Source organism: Macrobrachium rosenbergii, chromosome 54, assembly GCF_040412425.1.
Source record: "Macrobrachium rosenbergii isolate ZJJX-2024 chromosome 54, ASM4041242v1, whole genome shotgun sequence".
In the NCBI taxonomy this organism is placed as follows: domain Eukaryota; kingdom Metazoa; phylum Arthropoda; class Malacostraca; order Decapoda; family Palaemonidae; genus Macrobrachium; species Macrobrachium rosenbergii.
Genome location: NC_089794.1, coordinates 47,220,236 through 47,240,113, shown reverse-complemented (window position 1 = coordinate 47,240,113; position 19,878 = coordinate 47,220,236). Strand labels below are relative to the sequence as shown.

The 19,878-nt window shown below is 37.4% G+C and overlaps 1 protein-coding gene across 1 annotated transcript in view; it reads right to left on the bottom strand.

Moving 5' to 3' along the window:
* Positions 1 to 2,543: 2,543 nt before the first annotated feature.
* swm (Zinc finger protein swm) overlaps positions 2,544 to 19,878 on the bottom strand; it is a 203,425-nt gene continuing 186,090 nt past the window's right edge. The window contains 1 exon segment of the mRNA XM_067098233.1: positions 2,544 to 5,900. Coding sequence (XP_066954334.1) covers positions 5,775 to 5,900 — 126 coding nt within the window. The 3' untranslated portion in view covers positions 2,544 to 5,774.

The window sequence follows — 19,878 nt, the reverse complement described above, 5'->3', positions numbered from 1 at the left end:
GTCTTAGGGGTACTGGGCTGTTTTTATTTTGCTCCATGTACCCCATATATTTTCTCGTGTTGTAGATGTCTCTCTTATGTTTAGTTATAAGTTCATATTTACTCCTCTTAATCTTAAGTATTTTTGAATGTATTTTGCCTTATAGTCTTAAGTATTTTTGATGTATTTTACCTGCCATATTATTTGGTGTATTGACTTTCTACTCTATTTTTAAGGTCGTATTACTGTATTTTCATGTTAATATTCATTTTTTCATGTGAGAGATATCCTCATTAAATCCATTTCCATAGCTTGTGTTTTTCTTCAGATCACCTTTTGTTTCCTTGTAGTTTGCAGTCTTGGCATGATTCTCTATCACTATTTCACCGGCTGACACGGGGGTGGACTCAGAAAAGGGATTTTGACAAAGGAAAAATCTATTTCTGAGGAAGGCCCCGTGTCACCCGGTGACCCTCCCAGAAGTGGCTTCCGCTCCCCCCCCCTACTTGCATATGCCAAGCCTGGGGGTGGTGCTAGTCTGGAATGAAGTAGATGGCGCTGGTGTCGCCGGTCTGGCGGACGCCTGTGCGTGGGGGCTGTAACGGCTCACCGCTCTCTTCCGGGGGTTTTGACATAGGGATGTCTATCGAGTGTAGCTCTGTGGTTGTGATCCTTTCACTCACCCTTGGTTATACCGATGTCTTCCTTAGGGAATACGCTCGATCGGGGGGGGTAGTAACCCCAGCATTCCTGAAAGCTCTTTTTCTCTGGTATATCTAGCAATTTATACCTAGAAATTTGTGTTAGTATGGAATTTCACCGGGTGACACGGGGCCTTCCTCAGAAATAGATTTTTCCTTTGTCAAAATCCCTTTTCAGTTAATAATATTCTCTTAAACAAAATTAAATTACTAAAATATAATTTTTCCGCCTTTTTTAATTTTTTTCTCCTTTTTTATTGTTTATTTATTTATTTAATTACTTATTTAATTTTTTTAAGTATTCTTTCCTGGCCCCCTTTTTTTTCCCAGCCTGAGAAGAACCCTAAAAGGGTTCAGATATCTGGTTAAACAAATCATTTAAAACTAACTATCCAACCTGAGGGGTGTGAAACTCATCAACTGCAGTTTCAGCAAACTAACCTGAGGGGTGTGAAACTCATCAACTGCAGTTTCAACAGTCTCGATTTATCACTGCTACACCACTTGTGCCTCTGTTTGGGGCTGGAGGCATCCAAACTAGAGGAAAGGTTATGTACACAACGGAAGACACCTTCCCACTGACTATCTGACACAACCTGGGACCTGGCGCCAGGCGCGACTGAAGGGCCAACAACCCAGGGGCAGACCCCACCGACCTCCCCTAGCAGGGGAGTAGGCCAGTGACCTTTTCCTAGGAGAATCAGCAGGCCAAGTAGCCAGCTCCTCCACCAACACTGCACTTTCAATTGTCAGGAGAATCAGCAGGCCAAGTAGCCAGCTCCTCCAACAACACTGCACTTTCAATTGTCACTTTCTTATTTTCCATAAAGGAATGGACAGACGCACTAATCTGGGCCACAGTATTCACCAACATATCAAATTTATGTTCAATGATGGCAATGGCATTGGGAGTAGGGGAGGTGGGTAAAGGAACAGGTGCAACAGAAGCAGAACTAGTAATAGGGGACAAGGCCAAAAGAGGTAGAACTGGAAATCAACAGAAGATTTATCATCATTCCAAGCTGTCGTTTTTCTCTTTTTATCTTTCTCCAACTTAGTCAAGTGAGAATTCAATGTCCTCCATTTTTTACACTCCCAGTCACTACATTCAGCACAAGAAAAATCAACTGAACATACTTGAGCCCTGCAAGATGTACACTTAGTATGGGAATCACACTTTGCTGATGTAATTTTTGTATTGCAGCCTTCACTGCAAAAACGAATACTGTACTACTTGAACTTCTGTCGGACATCAGATACAAGTTGAGCAGTCAAAAAAGTCCAATTAAATATTAGTCACAATCAGGTTATTACAAGAAAACCTAAATATCTAAATTGCCGAGAGGCTACCAAAAGCAAAATACTTCGCCAAACAGTAAAAAACCATATATAGTAGTCCAAGAATTTCAAAACCAGCTGCTGCTCACAACCGTCGCGTAAGCCGGCAGAAACATATTGAAGCCCTCTGCTCAGTTGTTCCTTCTTTTCCCGAAAGTGGGCGGGGTCAATTACCTACACCATAATGTAAACAAAAGAATCGCCACTGCAGATTTCAAATTTTAACTGCCAGTTAACAGAAACTGTTAGCTATGTAATTACTAGGTAAGTTACTTATATGAAATTATTAACTTTAGAGAAGGGTTTCTCAAAGCAGAGCTATAATATTTGCCGGTTAGGAAAATATCAAGACTACACCAAGAAAAATATCAAGTTTGTTTGATGCTAAGATCAAAGACATGCTAAAGACAAGGGTTATGTGAAATCACATTTGTACTGTCATGTCAAAGGTCAGGAATAGTTGTCAGAAGTGCCCAAAGGCAGGATTTAGATCAAGCTCGTATTTCGTATTTCTCTCTGAACAAATTTTGGTGGTGGCTCATTTTTATTGTTTGCTTAACATTTAGGGGATAATCTTTTTTTTCTTCTTTCTTTTTTTTAAGTTTTAAAGCAAAGAACCACATCTTTTATTTAGGACCTTACCTTTGCATGTCGAAAAATATATTTTTACATGCATATATCTTTATCTTTTTTATGGTCCATAAAATTTTTTTAATCATATATCATTAATACAAACAGCATAATATATACAATGGTGTACATCATACAATATCAATATATCAAATGGACATATCTGTGAACCTAATACAAATGTAAATTCTATCTTTAGAATCTAACTAAACCAACAAACATAATACAATAGGTCTCTGCTACTGTAATACAGTATATATATAAAAAGTTATGACTTGAATGATAAGGATGATGAGCAAACTAAAATATAAGAACATTTTGTCCCAACCACTTTGCATAAACATACCTTTCATGATGGAACTGTTTTGTTACTGACAATGCAAAATTATTTACATGTTGGTACAGTGTAACAGCTATATAAAGTCAGTCAGTCAGACCCAGAACCTTCCACAAATACAGGTAGATCTAATAATGGAAGTCCTACGTTGTCTTATTGCAAATATTAAGCAATCTTGTATACATAAACAAAGTTGTACTATGCAAAATCAGCACACCGACATGAAGTACTGCCTGTTTTTATTTTTTTACTTTTTCAAGCTCTTTAACATTGGTATATTTAAAAACTGTATGTATGCATTTTTTCATGATAGTTCATTTTAATCAGATTTCTATTCTAACCATATTTATAATCTACATATATTCATAAGTTGTTTTTTCATTTTTAAGTTTTACTTAACTGGACTGAAGAGACAACAACAGCTCCTGACATCTTTGTGATTTTCTTTAAAGAATCTGAATATAACTGCTACTTAGACTCAACACTGAAATTGGCTTCAATCATCAATGAAAAACCTTTCAATGCAAATTTAGGATCTTATTTCAAGTTACTTTGCTGTTTTACATTTAAGCAATGCTTTATACCTAGTTTCTTGTTTACAGTGCGTTACAAAATGAAGTTTCATTTTCCACTAATTACTGGTACCAATGGTATCAAATAACCATAGGTTAAACAACATTCTTTTGTACACAGCACACACTAATCATCATTTTTATTTATTTGCCTATGAATCTATCATTAATACATTTCATGTATGCAAATATACTTGTTAAAACTTTTCTTAAACAGGAATAAATTATAAAATTTGACTACAGCATCTCTAATTCAAAAGCAGTTCCATCATTCAAGAGTTATAAATGGATAGCACCCTTGAAAAGCCCGCAAAGAGCCAAGCTCTTAATACAAGAAAGTTTAAGGAATGATATTCCAGTATTACTGTTTCAGATTTGTAAAGTGCAATGCTAAGTCACACGTAATGCACCTTATAAAAAGCTCTTATCTACATCTCGACTAGCTACTTCAGAGATACTAGAGTGTAAAAATAAATGTTTTCAAACTGTAGATAAGACTGCCACAAATGAAACCATTCAAAAGGCGAGTATTTTAGCTACTTACAGTTGCAAGAAAAAATACAAAACAGTACATCAAACACATCATTTAAGGTACATCACCTGAAACACTAATGAATAATTAAATTATCTCACACTATTAAGTCCCAATCACTTTACTTCTGAAAAATTATAGAAAATTTGTCCTTTTCAAGATACAGTAATGTTGTGAGGCATTACAATGGTATGTTTTAAACATTTAGTATTCTCCTGGTGATTCTGGAAAGTTTAATTTTTTTACTAAACAGAAACAAAGACTCATCTCTACTGCCTAAAGAACATACACTTTTTAACATGGGAGTTATTTTACATTAAAAATAATGCAGTTTCTGTAGTATATTAACATTTTTAAGACACTGCTGTAACCTCTGGATGGTGTTTGAAATGTCACCTACTACCATATCATTTGAATTTTGTGACATTTCATACTCAGACTTACAGATTTAGATAACTTCCATCTTCCTCTAAAACCTGATTTGCAATAGGTAAATTTTGTTTTTCTAACATGCCGAGAACCTTGACCAGAATAATTTAAACTAGGCCTGTGCTATATTTATATTCTGGGTGGTCCTGAGCCCAATAGGAGTTTGTACAAATTAATAAGAAGCTGCTACCTTCTAGTGGCTAGTCTTTTAAAGGTCCCAAGGATAAAGCTTGTGTCTAAGTGACATTACCCCTCCATAATACGATTACTGGAAATTATTCACGTGAAAATAAAAAGAACCCTACATTAAAAAACAGTAGAGAATGCCTCAGGGATTCAATGACAGGACAAAAACACCCATAAACTACACTAACAAACATTTTGTATAACTTTAACCAAGGCTGCTAAAGGTTTAAAATGTTGTACCTAACCTATCAGATTTTAAATTTTAAAATACTCTTGACAATTATTTTGAATTGGGTAACCAAACCACCAAGGTGAAATTCTTGACTGGTTTCTTCTTAATGACAAAGACTGACTGAAGTTTCTTGACTGATTTATTTCCAAAATTGATATTCACTGTTGGTGAAGTACCGACATTCACTAACATATGCTCAACGGTTAACACTGCCTTGTATTCTGAACAAAGGTACTGAGTCAGGTGGGTTTTTCATTCAATGTCCAATTGTTAACTGAGTATTAACATAAATTTTCTTTTCCCTTTATAAGAAACAATTATATTCTTTTCCCTTTCAAGATAAACAATCACAGAGTTCCTTTCTTTAAAAGAAGTTCAAGGTGGAGGATTTCTACTGTTCATGACCTTTCTTCAAAATTGTGAAAAAACTAGATGTGCAGCATATAGTGCCCTAAAACCAGGATGCTTCTTTCTAAGCCTTGCACCAACTTTTACAAGGATCAACATGTTTTAGAGCATGATACTCCTAGTATGTTTACTGTACAGATGTTTTCAAGATTGTACAACAGAACAGAATTTGTGTATGGTAGTCATAAGAAGAAAATTACACCAATATGTGTGGGGTCTGGCACTCAAGTAAAACAATTAAGAAACTATATTCAAATATACATCTGCCGATAATATTATTAACAATATTAAACTCTTAAGGGTCATACCATTCTTTTCATATTAGGCCTCTCAGATTTGTCTAAAACAATTTATCAATAAAGTTTTAACACATCAATCACATAGAATAGGGTTTAAATTTATTTTGTAATAACTTCAAATTGTACCAATTCTACCTTCTCCATGACCTTACTTCTTCCTCGTCATCTTCAACTTCTTCTTCTTCCTCTTCAAACATGTTTTGTGTTTCTCCCTCCTCTCCCTCCACTTCTTCTACAATTTCCTCTGTGATTTCCTCCTAGAATAAATAAATACCATTTATTTACACATCTAGATAAAGTTGCTAATGTTCACTTTCACTTAATTTGTATACTAAATTTAGAGAAGCCAAGTCAAACTTTGCTTTGGAGAAGGAAAAATGTAAGACTTTTAAACAACAGTCATTCTACAGCATCTGCAGATGATGTACACCTCAGTAACACAAACCCTCAAACACACGATATGACCCTAAACACTGGTTTAATCATGAAATTATCTTATCTTAAAAAATCACCACATTAGGCATGACAAACTGGCAGAGGTGAATATGATTATACTTTGTCAAAGTCCTCCTATTTTTATTATGTGACAATGCTGTCTATTTCTATGGGAAACTGACCACCAATATTATTTTTTCCCCTCTCCACATCAAGATGTGGCCCATACTTATTTGTTCCCCTCTCCACATCAAGCTGTGGCCCATACCAGTAGACTGACTGCCTTATGTAATTTACTGCCTAGATCAAACGAAGCACAACACGTTAAAAGGATTATTATCCTTTTCATTCCTTCTATGCTGGGTTAGATATGTACCAGCCTCTTTTTTTTTTTTTTTGCAGATAGTTCAGAGGATAATTTTGTTAATGGGATTACTAACTGGTAAAGAATGAAGTACCTCATCAGTACTTCAGTCTTAAAATTCTCCCTATATCAGAGGAATTGTACATGATCCAGCTACTTTTCTTGACTGACGTGATTGGTAACTCCCAATATAACCATATCGTCATTGTATGCACCTTCTAACCTTCAATCATTCATACACAAATTCACCAACCCACTGTTGTGCAGCTTCCATTTCACCTTATTCTACTAATGCTCACTTTTAAAATTTCTCTTCTTGTGAAATTTGTGAACTGTTTCAAATTACCTCCTCTTGTAAAATTTATAAACCATTTCCAGAGCCTTTAATAAATCTTGAATATTTTATCCTCGTCAATATATTACACTTTTACACTGTGGAGTCTCAATATTCTTATGTGGTAAATATCACTCTGATTATGGACATGTCAATGTTTTCCTACTAGCTGTAAATTTATTTTTATTATATAAAGCTGGTTTTGTGTCCTTTTGAAACTAAATATCTCCACTTTTGTTATGTTCAAAACTGGAAAACAAAAAATAAAACAGGTTTTGATTTAGGAAAAACCTATTTTTTTGGTAGCCGCTGCAAGTCCTCAAAGGTGTTACACTCTCATGGTGCCCCCAGGCCTCCCTAAGACAGACCAACTAATTGCAAAGAATTCTCTTATCGTTGGTCTTGACCAGAATAGTGCTTGTTGGCACAGTGATAGAAAATAAAGGACTCAGGACAGGAGGGCGCTATCTGCTGTCCTACAATGACTACCTCGGCTCTATGTTTCACTCGCACAGATGTGGCAACAGCCTGTTTTGGCCATCTTCATTACACGCCAGGTCTGTGCAAGATAAATGTTCACCCCCGTCCCATGACTTTTCGTCACGGAAAATAGGTGGGTTTGAGGACTCACAGCGGCTACCAAAAATAGGTTTTTCCTACGTCAAAACCTGTTTTTAGATTGAGTAGCCACTGTCCATCCTCAAAGGAGTCTACAAAAGAAATTGACGGGTGACGAAATGGCTTAGCTCCTAGCAAATAAATCCCAACAACCCAGATTAATTTTTGGTCCAAGGTTATTGACCATTTTCTTTATTCCGGATACCCTAGGGTTTGGCAATGAAGAACTGGAAACAACACGTGAACCAATACTGTATATGTATTATTCTTTGTGGTTCGAAGGTGGCTTGCCTAATTATGTTCGGTCTGGCTGCGGGATTATTGACCCTTCCCCAGCAATATCTCAACGTGACCACTACAGGCAGTCCCCAGTTATCAGCAGGGTTCTGTTCTGATGGCATGACGATATGTGAAAATCGCCGATAACTGAAAATCGGCGATTTTCGGCGCTTATCAGCACCAATAACTAGAGATCGGCGCCTCTGTTAGATATGTATCAGCCCCAATACCCAATTACCAGTGCTGATAACTGGATATCTGCGCTGAAAATCACTGATTTTCGTCGCTAGACAGGCGCCATAAAACCGGATTGCCAATAACCAAGCCCACTGATACCCAGGGACTGCCTGTACTCTCAAGGCAATTGTTTCAGGAATTTTTTTATGCAAGGTAAAGTCACAGGTTATCAACAGTATTCTTTATTCCAGATACCCATTTGAATCTGGCAATAAAGAACAGGAGACACATGAACCTATGAATTTACTATCCATTGTGGTTCTACAGTAACTTACCTAATTATGTTGGGTCTGGCTGCAGGATTATTGCACCTTCACCACTCCAGGAAAACTGTCTAATAACCACTCCACACTCTAAAAGACTTCTTTGAAGTAAACATTTCCGAAGAAAGTTAACATTGTACTCACATTTAGGATGTCATGCGACTTAGGAAAGTAGTGAAAGTCTGCCTTTGTAAAGAGGGCCACTAAAATAATTCTGTGGCCATATAGAGATAGTGGTTTGTTTGTGCGAAAGTGTAAGAAAAATAGGACCATCTGGGATGTTTGCCATTACATCTAAGTAAACCTTAAGTGCTGGAACCGGGCATAATATTTGATATGAAATACTGAGTTCAGTTATCAGAAAAGGGGATTTTACCTATGAAAAGGTCCTCATTCTTGGCCAGGAGACAGCAGCATATGACAACTAGGTATATAAGTGGTGAAATGTTGTCCTTGTCTAAGAGAGCCCAGTATGCTAATCCGAGCTCCTGATGCTAAAGCAGTCAAGAAGACTGCCTTTTGCAGCATATGGGTTGTAGTTATATTGGGCCCATGAACTGAAGGGATGACAGGAGTCTAAGAACCTTATTCAGGGACCAGGTAATGGGAAACCTTGCAAGAGATGAACTTTGCATGTAAAGGATTAGAGAATGGAATTAACAATTTTTATATTAGAATAAATTCCAAAGCATACGGTAAGGGTTCCGCCAATGATGCCCTGTACGCCATGATTGTTGAAATAGCAAGGCGCTTGACCTCAAAAGATAATGAAATGTAAAACTCTTTTAACAGATCTCAACTCAGCTTTCAGTGTGGAGGTAATATAACCTCCACAATTCCCATATGGACTGGTATGTTGGATAGATGAAGTCCATTATTTTTGCACTAGGTACCTATCAATGTTAGACATATAATCTCCACAGTATACAGTACTAGATTTAAAATTCCTTGTGAAGGGATACAGCAATGGATGGCAATGGAATCTACTCTTTTGCCTGCTGTTGAAGATTGATTGATTGATTTGTTTATTAAATCTGGTGTCATAACATCTAGGTTATTGACGCCGAAACAAATTTAAATATAAAAATTAAGTTTAAAATAAATTTCATATAAAAATATCTAAAAGTTATGTATATAAATATTTAAATTTAAAAAAAAAGGTAAAAAGGGAGCGTTTGATAAAATCGTTTTTCGCTAATAACTCCGTGTTTTTTAATGAATCAGTTTCAAATTTTGTGCCTGGGTTTATTTTTTGTATAGGGCAAAGGACTGTAACCATAATTTTTCGTCTTCCGCCCCCATTAGCTGGTAACCCCACCCCCAAAAATTTTTCAAAATGCATCTCCTCCATAACTTCTGCAAACTAAGAGCTCAAATTTACGGGGTAGACAGATATTATATATTAGAACAAAGTAAGAGAGCGTTTTTTCAATTTTTTTTCTTTTTTTAATGAATATTTTTCGTTTTTTGAAAAACTTCTATTGATTTTTTTGGAAAAAATTCCCAAAAATTTTCGAGGACAAAATGAAAAAAACTCTCTCTTTGTTTGTAGACAATTTATTTAGCTTTCATTTGCTTTTTGTTTCATTGAGATCGGTGCATTCGTTATGGAGGAGATGCAGTTTGAATGTCGATAACTTTAGTTTTGAGATATCGGCCTTCAAAGTTTTATACCGATATGAGGAGCGTTTGATAAAATCGTTTTTCGCTAATAACTCCCGTGTTTTTAATGAATCAGTTTCAAATTTTGTGCCTGGGTTTATTTTTGTATAGGCAAAGGACTGTAACCATAATTTTCGTCTTCCGCCCCATTAGCTGGTAACCCCAACCCCAAAAATTTTTCAAAATGCATTTCCTCCATAACTTTTGCAAACTAAGAGCTCAAATTTACGTGGTAGACAGATATTATATATTAGAACAAAGTAATGGAGTGTTTTTTTTTCAATTTTTTTTTTCTTTTTTTTATGAATATTTTTCGTTTTTGAAAAAACTTCGATTGGTTTTTTGGAAAAAAATTCCACAAAAATTTTCGAGGAACAAAATGAAAAAAAAACTCTGTATTTGTTTGTAGACAATTTATTTAGCTTTCGTTTGCTTTTTGTTTCATTGAGATCGGCATTCGTTATGGAGGAGATGCATGCAGTTTGAATGTCGATAACTTTAGTTTTGAGATATACCATATTTTTTGCTTCTCTGTGTATTTATTTGCTTGCTGTTACACAGTTTGATGTTTTTATGACATATTTGAAAAGCCAAAATATATAACAATAGACTTGCAAAGTAATATAACTTAAAATGAAGCTAGATGAAGCGAAAGTGTCAAAACACGGCTCAGGTTGGGCAGCGACGTTTTACTTAGTCAAGCTCTGAGCTGCTACTGACTGACTGTCTGAACTGCCTGCCCCCACGGTTCCTGGCTTTCACTGATGCGCATAGGTCCACAGGTTGCCATATAAAATTTAGATATTATTATTTCATAGCTAAAAGGAAATTACTACCGATATACTGAATTATCATTACATTATATTGAAAAATGTAATTTTGTCTATGATAGGGTTACTGTTTTTGTTTATAACTCCTAAACTATGGCGAATTTTTTAATAAAACTTTCTGAGAAGATAGTCAGGATATGTATGATGCCATATATAAAATATCTCAGAAAATTTTGATTTTTCGATTTTTTTGTCAAATGCTCCCCTTAAAAAAAAAAAAAAAATTCCATATAAAAATATCTAAAAGGTATGCATATAAATATTTGAATAAAAAGAAATAGGTTTAAAATAAATTTTATATAAAAGTATCTAAATGATACTGTATATAAATAAATTTCTTCATATATTCTATATACAAGCTAAATTTTCTTCAGAAGGCCCGCCTCCAACATAAAAGTATACAATTGCTGAGTTACAATCCTTTCCAAGGATTGTAGCAAGATTAAAATTATCAACTTCATCTCGTCCCCAAGACAGGAACCTCTGTCTCAAATTCCTAAGTGTGGGACATTCAACCAGCAAATGTCCCACACTCAGGGGTACAGCACAGTCTTCACAAATTGGAGGATTCTCACGGGACATCAAGAACCCATGCGTGAGTCTTGTATGTCCAATCCTCAACCTGCATAGCATTGTCTCCTGTCTTCTTGGCATATGGGGATATGACCAAGGAGACACAGATGATGCAATACTACGATTTTTCTATTTGTTAAAATATTCTCCCACTGGGACTGCCAACGCTTTTTATTGTTTGTCCTACTACAGGATATACATCCCGATGGTAGTAGGCATCTTGTGGGTTCTGGAGAGTTGACCGCTGATTTCGCTAGTTGGTCTGCTTTTTTTTCGTTCCCATCCACCCCAACATGGGAAGGCACCCAACAGAACTTAACTTCTTTCTCTCTTCTTTTCAATAAAAACAACCATTCTAATACTTCTAAAATCAGGGGTTTAAAGGATTAAAACATTCCAGTGCCTGAAGTACACTTTTGAATCACTATATATAATAAAATTGTTTCCATTATGAATTAAAATCTCCTTTAAAGCTTTTAAAATTACATTTATCTCGGCAGTAAAAATTGAGCCAACGGATGATAACCTTCCACTCCTCTCTATATCAGGGAAGGCTACACCAAAGCCGACGCCAGCATCAGACTTTGAGCCATCCGTGAAGATTGGTGTGTAGGTGCCATGTTCCATCGAATGTTCTAAAAATATTGACCGCATGGCCTCACATGACAATTCTGACTTGGTGAAATTAAAATACTTGCAGAATTCTACCTCTGGAAATTTCCAGGGGGGAATAACAGATGCTGTTGAAGAAATAAGGAACCAATGACTATTTGGCTAATTCGGAGCTACTAGGCAAGCGGTTCCGTTGAAAACCAGTAGATCATTCAAAGCTTTCAAAATCTGGGACAATGAATGAAAAAAGTAAATTGTCCTCCACCTGTTCCAGTCTTGTAGAAATGCATCTATTGCTATTGCCTGAATGTTCAGGTTCAGAGACATACAATGGAAGTTAATGGTTCTTGCCCATAGCAAACCAGTCCACTTCCGGATTGAGGAAGCATGTTAGCAATTACTGATTTGAGAGGAGCTCAGCAAGAACTTAACATCTTTATGTAAGGTAATGCAGTCATATTTTCTAGGATAAACAAAATCCGAGTCCCTTTTGGAGGTTGCAATTTTCTGAAATGGAAAGACAGCCAATAGCCCCAGGAAGCTGGTATGACACTCCCTCCGAGCAGGTGACCATCTTCCCCCTAACTGGCAATCCTCCCAATGGCCTCCCCAACCTGTCAAGGAGGCATCCATATGTATTATCACCAGGTGGAATGGTGGAGTCAGGTCAGCTTGTTTGCCAGAGACCCCTTCCAGGTACATGGGCAAAGTATCTTCCCAATCTCAGATGAAGGTGATCACAAAGCCTTTTCCTGGCATGTGACAGCCAGACTCTATTGAATCCTACAACTCTACCCTTGCCCACTGAGAATAATACTGTCCCCCAAGGGGAGTTCTTCCACTGCATGTAATGCTTTAGAAAACAACCCGAACCATGCAAGTCCTATGGGGCTCCACCTCTTCCCTTCCTTGTAATATGCAGTCCTGGAGTTGATTTTCTTTCTCCTAGTAGGAATGTCTTGATTGCTTTGAAAGGGGTGTTAATGCTATTGTTGTCTTTTCTTCTGTTGTTGAGAGATCCTTTAGTAGTTACTGGAGGATCTGGGGGCCCTGATTCACACCAAGCTTTCTTAGGCTAAGGAAGCAGAAACTCTCAAGGGTATTGTTTCCCAAATTCCCCTTTTTCAAGAACAGTATATAGTGTGCAATTCTGTTGTCAGGTTTATTCAGTAAGTTGTGGGACATCAGACTCTTCAAAAAGGATCCCAAGAGATAGGGGAATAAAGCCAAAGGGAGGTGAGGGAGCGAAATGTTGAAGCCCATCAATGCTTCCTTTCAAGCCTTAATGCAACACTCCAGAAGGTCGCAGAGAGCTCCAAATAGGGTCCACATAAATGTATTGGCTACTGCAGTAAACATAGTTTGGGAAGACACTGGAAGCTCTTTAATTAGGTGTAGCCTAGCAGAAAATTCAGCCATGGCTGTCCTGAGATTTTTCTTGTAGGGGTCTCAAATTGCTGGGTACCCATGTCCAATGGGAGCATTTCCTCTCATACAGAGGAAAAATGTTGCTCAATCCTTTGTAACACTATCAGATACTGAGATGGAGGAGACAAATGGCTTTATCTCAGCCATAAACACTTAACCCTTAAACGCCTACTGGACGTATCATATGTCGACTAAAATTGTCTGTTGGGTGCCAAGTGGACGTACCGTACGTCGACTACAAAAAATTTCAACCTTCGGTCAACTTTGACTCAACCGAAATGGTCGAAAAACGCAATTGTAAGCTAAAACTCTTACATTCTAGTAATATTCAATCATGTACCTTCATTCTGCAACAAATTGGAAGTCTCTAGCACAATATTTTGATTTATGGTGAATTTTTGAAAAAAACTTTTTTCTTACGCACGGGCGGTAACTCAGCCGAAAATTTCAGAAATTCTTTTGTCATTTTGTCGTAATTTTTGCACTGTTCTATATTAGCCGTTACATAAAGTTTTATATATGAAAATGTGCGCAATTTCATGTACAATACAGCAAAATACAACATATGGTTGTAGCTTTTATCAGTTTGGAAATATTTTCATATAAACCACGGTAACTGCCAAAATTTCAACCTTCGGTCAACTTTGACTTGACCGAAATGGTCAAAAACGCAATTGTAAGCTAAAACTCTTACATTCTAGTAATATTCAATCATTTACCTTCATTTTGCAACCAATTGGAAGTCTCAGCACAATATTTCGATTTATGGTGAATTTTTGAAAAACTTTTTCCTTACGTCCGCACCAGAAATTCTTCCGTCACGTTGTCGTAATGTTTGCACTGTTTTATATTAGTCGTTACATAAAGTTTTATATGGAAATGTGCGCAATTTCATGTAGCATACAACAGAAAATAACTCATGGTTGTAGCTTTTATCAGTTTTGAAATATTTTCATATAAATCACGATAACTGCCAAAATTTCAAGCTTGGTCAACTTTAACTTGACCGAAATGGTAAAAACGCAATTATAAGCTAAAACTCTTACATTCTAGTAATATTCAATCATGTTCCTTCATTTTGCAACAAACTGGAAGTCTCTAGCACAATATTTCGATTTATGGTGAATTTCTGAAAAAAAAAAAAAAATTTTTTTTTCCTTACGTCTCTTGTGGTAACTCGGCGAACATCTCAGAAATTCTTTCGTCATGTTGTCGTAATGTTTGCATCGTTTTACATTAGTCGTTACATAAACTTTTATATATGAAAATGTGCGCAATTTCATGTAGAATACAACAGAAAATAGCTCATGGTTGTAGCTTTTATCAGTTTTGAAATATTTTCACATAAATCACGATAACTGCCAAAATTTCAACCTTCGGTCAACTTTAACTCGACCGAAATGGTCAAAAACGCAATTGTAAGCTAAACCTCTTACATTCCAGTAATATTCAATCGTTTAACTTCATTTTGCAATAAATTGGAAGTCTCTAGCACAATATTTCGATTTATGGTGAATTTTTGAAAAAACATTTTCCTTACGTCTGCGCGGTAACTCTGCCAAACATCTCAGAAATTCTTTCGTCTAATTGTCGTAATATTTGCACCGCTTTATATTAGTTGTTACATAAAGTTTTATATATGAAAATGTGCGCAATTTCATGTACAATACATAAAAAAATAACTCATGGTTGTAGCTTTTATCAGTTTTGAAATATTTCCATATAAATCACGATAAATAGAAAAAATTCGACTTTCGGTCAACTTTAACTCGACCGAAATGGTCGAAAACTGCAATTGTAAGCTAAAACACTTACAGTCTAGTAATATTCAATCAATTACCTTCATTTTTCAACAAACGGGAAGTCTCTAGCACAATATTTCGATTTATGGTGAATTTTTGAAAAAACATTTTTTACGTCCGCATGCGTTACGAATTCATGCATCATTTTGTGATAATATTTTCTCTGTGTTGCTTTGATCGTTTTAAAATTTGTTATATACCAAAATCATCGCAATTTAGTGTACAATACAACTAAAAAAATTAACTCATTAGCTTTAACCGTTTTGCTTACAGTGCGATTTGTATACAATTATATACGAGTTTTTTTTTTTGTCATATATTCCAATATTTATATATGATAATGATATTTTTTCATTTCTGATGGTTGCATACTAAACTTCAGGCAATGACAAAAAAATGAGCCAAAAATGAACTCTTAATCTTAAAAACTAAGCGTGCTGTGATTTTTGAAAAAACTTTTTTCCGCTTCGGCGCTAACTCACCGAACGCCGCCGGCATACAGGAGACGTTTTTGTAAATAGGGCTTCTTAAAAACTAAGCGTGCTGTGATTTTTTGAAAAAAACTTTTTTTCCGCTTCGGCGCTAACTCACCGAATGCCGCCGGCATACAGGAGACGTTTTTGTAAATAGGGCTTCAGCGTTAAAGGGTTAATACAACGTCTTCACCAAATATCTTTATAGAACATTACACTTTTTTTTTCTCTGGTAAACTGACAACACAATGAAGATGGCCTTGTACGTATACTGTTTTGAGGTAGTTTTATGTCTTTTACTGAGGCAATGTTAAGAACACACAGCATGCTATAAGTTAGAGGTAGTATAAAACACAGAAGAGTTAGAGCTATACTATTTTGGACTGATATTTATCACAAGAAATGATGTGTTGCCTACAATGTTACTCCCAACAGTCAATACTCTCATTGCAAAGCATCACACAAAAAAGCATTTAATATACTTATTTTTTATTTGTACGATAGTTCCTTGAGGAAATATAACGCAGTATGAATATTCTTGTGTAGTTCCAAGATTGTACCCATGCACGTGGCTATTATATGTACCTTTTATGTCAAAGAAAACAGCCATAATTTTTTGTTAATTTGTTTTTAAACCTTCAGTGGGTTACTGAGCTTTTAAGTGCGACAAAATGTCTTAAGGTAATTTACTTGGAGATTTACACAAAGAAGTTGCCATCTTAGATCCATTCAAGTCCGGCAAAAATCAGTTTCTTCATTACCATACAACTTGAGGAGATATTCTTCAATTGCAATGCATGGACTTTTGCCTAAGAATATACATACAGTATTCTCTTTGAGGAATATATATGTACAGAATCTGCTTATCACTTTTTACTTATATAAGAATGGTATTTTCATGATAAAATTAAGTTACATACATACAAGTAATTACACAACTATTCTTTTCTACTCGTGTGGCAGTTAAAAATTTGAAGTTCGCGATAGCGATTCATTTGTTTTTAGTGTAGGTAACTACCCCGCTCTCTGTCAGGAACAATAGGTACAATAAAACAGAGATAGTTATGTCCATCAGAGGGGAGGGAGGGAGGGCTCTGATCTGTAATTACTTGGTAAGTATATAAGAAACTTAATTCTATCATGAAAATACCATTACCATATATGTAATTTACCAAGTAATTTACACAGCTGAATCCCATATTGATAGGTGGTGGGATAAATGGACATACTCTGTTCCAAAAACAGTCAGATATGAAGAATTTGCAACATAAAAATCTGTTAGCATTGATAAAATGCTTGTTGTATCCTTACCTGGTAAGAGTGCCACAGTAACTGATTACTGCCTTTGGTCTGTGCTCATCTTTGACCTGTAGCAACTCAGCAGAATAGCTGTGAGAAATCCCCACTTTTAAGAGGGGGCTTTGGAATGAAGGAGTCTTCCGAACACCCATGAAGCAACAGAGAAAAAACTGCCCTTGCCCTAGGCACAGTACCAAAATATAAAAGACCAAACAAAATAGTTACCCACGCCGACAACGATAAAAATTTAAACCATCATAGCACTAACACAGACTGGTGGGCACTCCAGGTACAAGTACGCCCCAGACTCCCCAAAAAGAAATCAACATCCAAAAACTCAAGGAGAAGAAGTTATGGATAGGAAGGGTTGCTTCCTATGCTTCCTCCCCCAACACCGAGCCAGCCACCGACAACGGACCTAAGGTACTGCAATTTTCGTACGTTGTTTCAATTTCTTTCAGATGGTGTGAGGCAAAAGTGGAATTGCATTTCCAGTATGTCAACTGGGGGATTGCTGAGAGCGACATATGCCTATAGGCATACGAAGTGGCGACAGCCCTAATATGGTGTGCTCTCACCTTAAAGGAAGGTAAGACATTATCTTCTATCTGAGTGCCTCAATAATAAGGCTTCTAAGAAAAAATGACAGCACATTCTTGGACATGGGTTTTTATGGGTTCTTCATAGAACACCAGAGTTTAATGGCAGGGCCTCTGATCCTCTTCGTCCTGTCTAGGTAAAACCTTATAGCCCTCACAGAACCCTTTCCTCCTCCTCCTTCTCTGGTCCTAGAATGTCCATTAGGTTTTTAATGGAGAACAAGTGTGGCCAGGGAGTAGACGGAGACTCGTTTTTAGCCAGGAAGCCAAGCATGAATGTGCAGACAGCATCTCCCTGAGAAAAACCGATGCGTCTGTCAATAGCCTGCAACTCGGCTACCTTTTTGGCAGTGGACCAAGGTTACAAGATAAAATAAAAAGTCTTTGTTAAATTCTTAAGTGAAATGGAACGGAGAGGCTCAAAGGCAGGACCCGTTAACCATTTAAGTACTACATCCAGGTTCCGTGAAACAGAATTGTTCTTTACCTGTTTAGTAGTCTCAAAGACTTGATCAGATCTGTCAGGTCTTTATTAGAGACTAAGTCCACTCCTCTATGCTTAAAAACCGATCCCAACATTGACCTGTAGCCCCTAATAATCGATGAAGAGAGCCCTTTGGAGGCCCTGAGAAAAAGAAGAAAGTCTGCTACTTGAGCTACAGTGGTTTTAGCAGACAAGAGGTTATTGCTGCTCCACCACCTGCGGAAGATAAACCACTTGGCCTGGTAGACTTGGCTGGTGGACTTACAGTCTACCTCTCGAAATAGCTTCTGCAGCTTGCTTTAAAAAAACCCTTTGCTCTGACAAGTCTCCAGATAGTCTGAAGCCTGTCAGAGCTAGTGTGGATAGTCCATGATGGAATTTCCCAAAATGAGGCTGTCTGAGAAGATGTGGACTTTAAGGCAGTAACCTTGGAAAGTCCACGAGAAGCTTTAGAAGATCTGGGAACCATTCTTTGAATAGCCAAAAGGGTGCTACTAGGGTCATTGATATGTTGCTATAGTTTTGAACTTGTTGAGAACCCCCTTAACCATGTTGAATGGGGGAAGGCGTAGAGGTCCAGGTTCGACCAGTCTATCAGCATGGCATCTGTCGCCCATGCCTGAGGGTCCGGGACTGGCAAACAAAATAGAGGAAGGCGGGAATTCTTCGATGTGGCAAACTGATCCACTGTCAGCCTGCCCAACAACTTGCAAAGGCTTTCACAGATACTCTAATTCAGGGTCCATTCTGTTGGGAGGACTTGACCTTGTTGACTTCATCTGTCTGTCAAGACATTCATCTTCCCTTGGATGAACCTGGTGGTAAGCCTGACCCAATTCTGGTCTGCCCAAATGAGCAGCTCCTTTGCTGTCTGCCAAAGGGAGAACAAGTGGGTTCCGCCCTGATTATGTGGTGTTGTTGGAATGCACCACCAAGGTTCTGTTTGCTACTGCTTTTACAAAATGCTTCAGGTTCAGATGAATGGCAGACAGCTCTTTGATGTTTATGTGTAGCTTCCTTTGCTGTGGACACCACATGCCAGAAGCTTCCAGGGTGTGCAGTAGAGCCACCCAACCCTGGTCTGAGGCGTCTGCATAAAAGGAGCCGTTGGGGATCAGCAGATGTTGAGACTTTCCCTCTAAAAGTCTGTCCCTGGACGTCCATCACCGGAGATCCTTTATTTCTTTCATAATTGGGGACGTCACTGTGTCCATCTGTTTCCTTCTGTCCTAGCTTGCTTGTAGGAAGAACTGAAGGGGCCTCATATGAAGTCTTCCTAGCTTCACAAACTGCTCTATGGATGAGAGGGTTCCCAGCAGACTCATCCACCAATTCACTGAGCAAATTGGAAGCGAAAGGTCCTGTGCTGACTGAAGGCAGGACTCTATCCTCTTTGGGGAGGGAAAAACCCAAAAACCCAGGGAGATGATCCTCATCCCCACATAGAGAATCTCCTGAGTTGGGGCTAGTTGAGACTTCTCTTGATTTATCAAAAGTCCAAGTTCCTTGGCAAGAAGAGAGTAATCTGCAGATCTTTCGTGCATTGCTCCTGTGACAGGGAGCAGAGGAGCCAGTCGTCTAGGTATACACATGTTGATATCTACGAGATGAAGCCATCTCATGAGGGGAGATAGGACTAGTGTGAATACCTGCAGGGCAGTGGAGAGACCAAAACACAGAGCATGAAACTGGAAGACTCTGCCCCGAAGACAAATCTCAGGTATTTCCTGGATTCCAGATGTACTGGAATGTGGAAATTCGCGTCCTGCATGTCGAGTGTTATCATCCAGTTGCCCTGCTGAATGGAAGATAACACCGACTGATTTGTCTCCATTTTGAACTTCATCTTCTGCATGTACAGGTTTAAAGCACTTACGTTGAGGACAGGTCCCATGCCCCCAATGACTTGGGGACCATGAACAAGCAATTGTTAGAATCCTCTT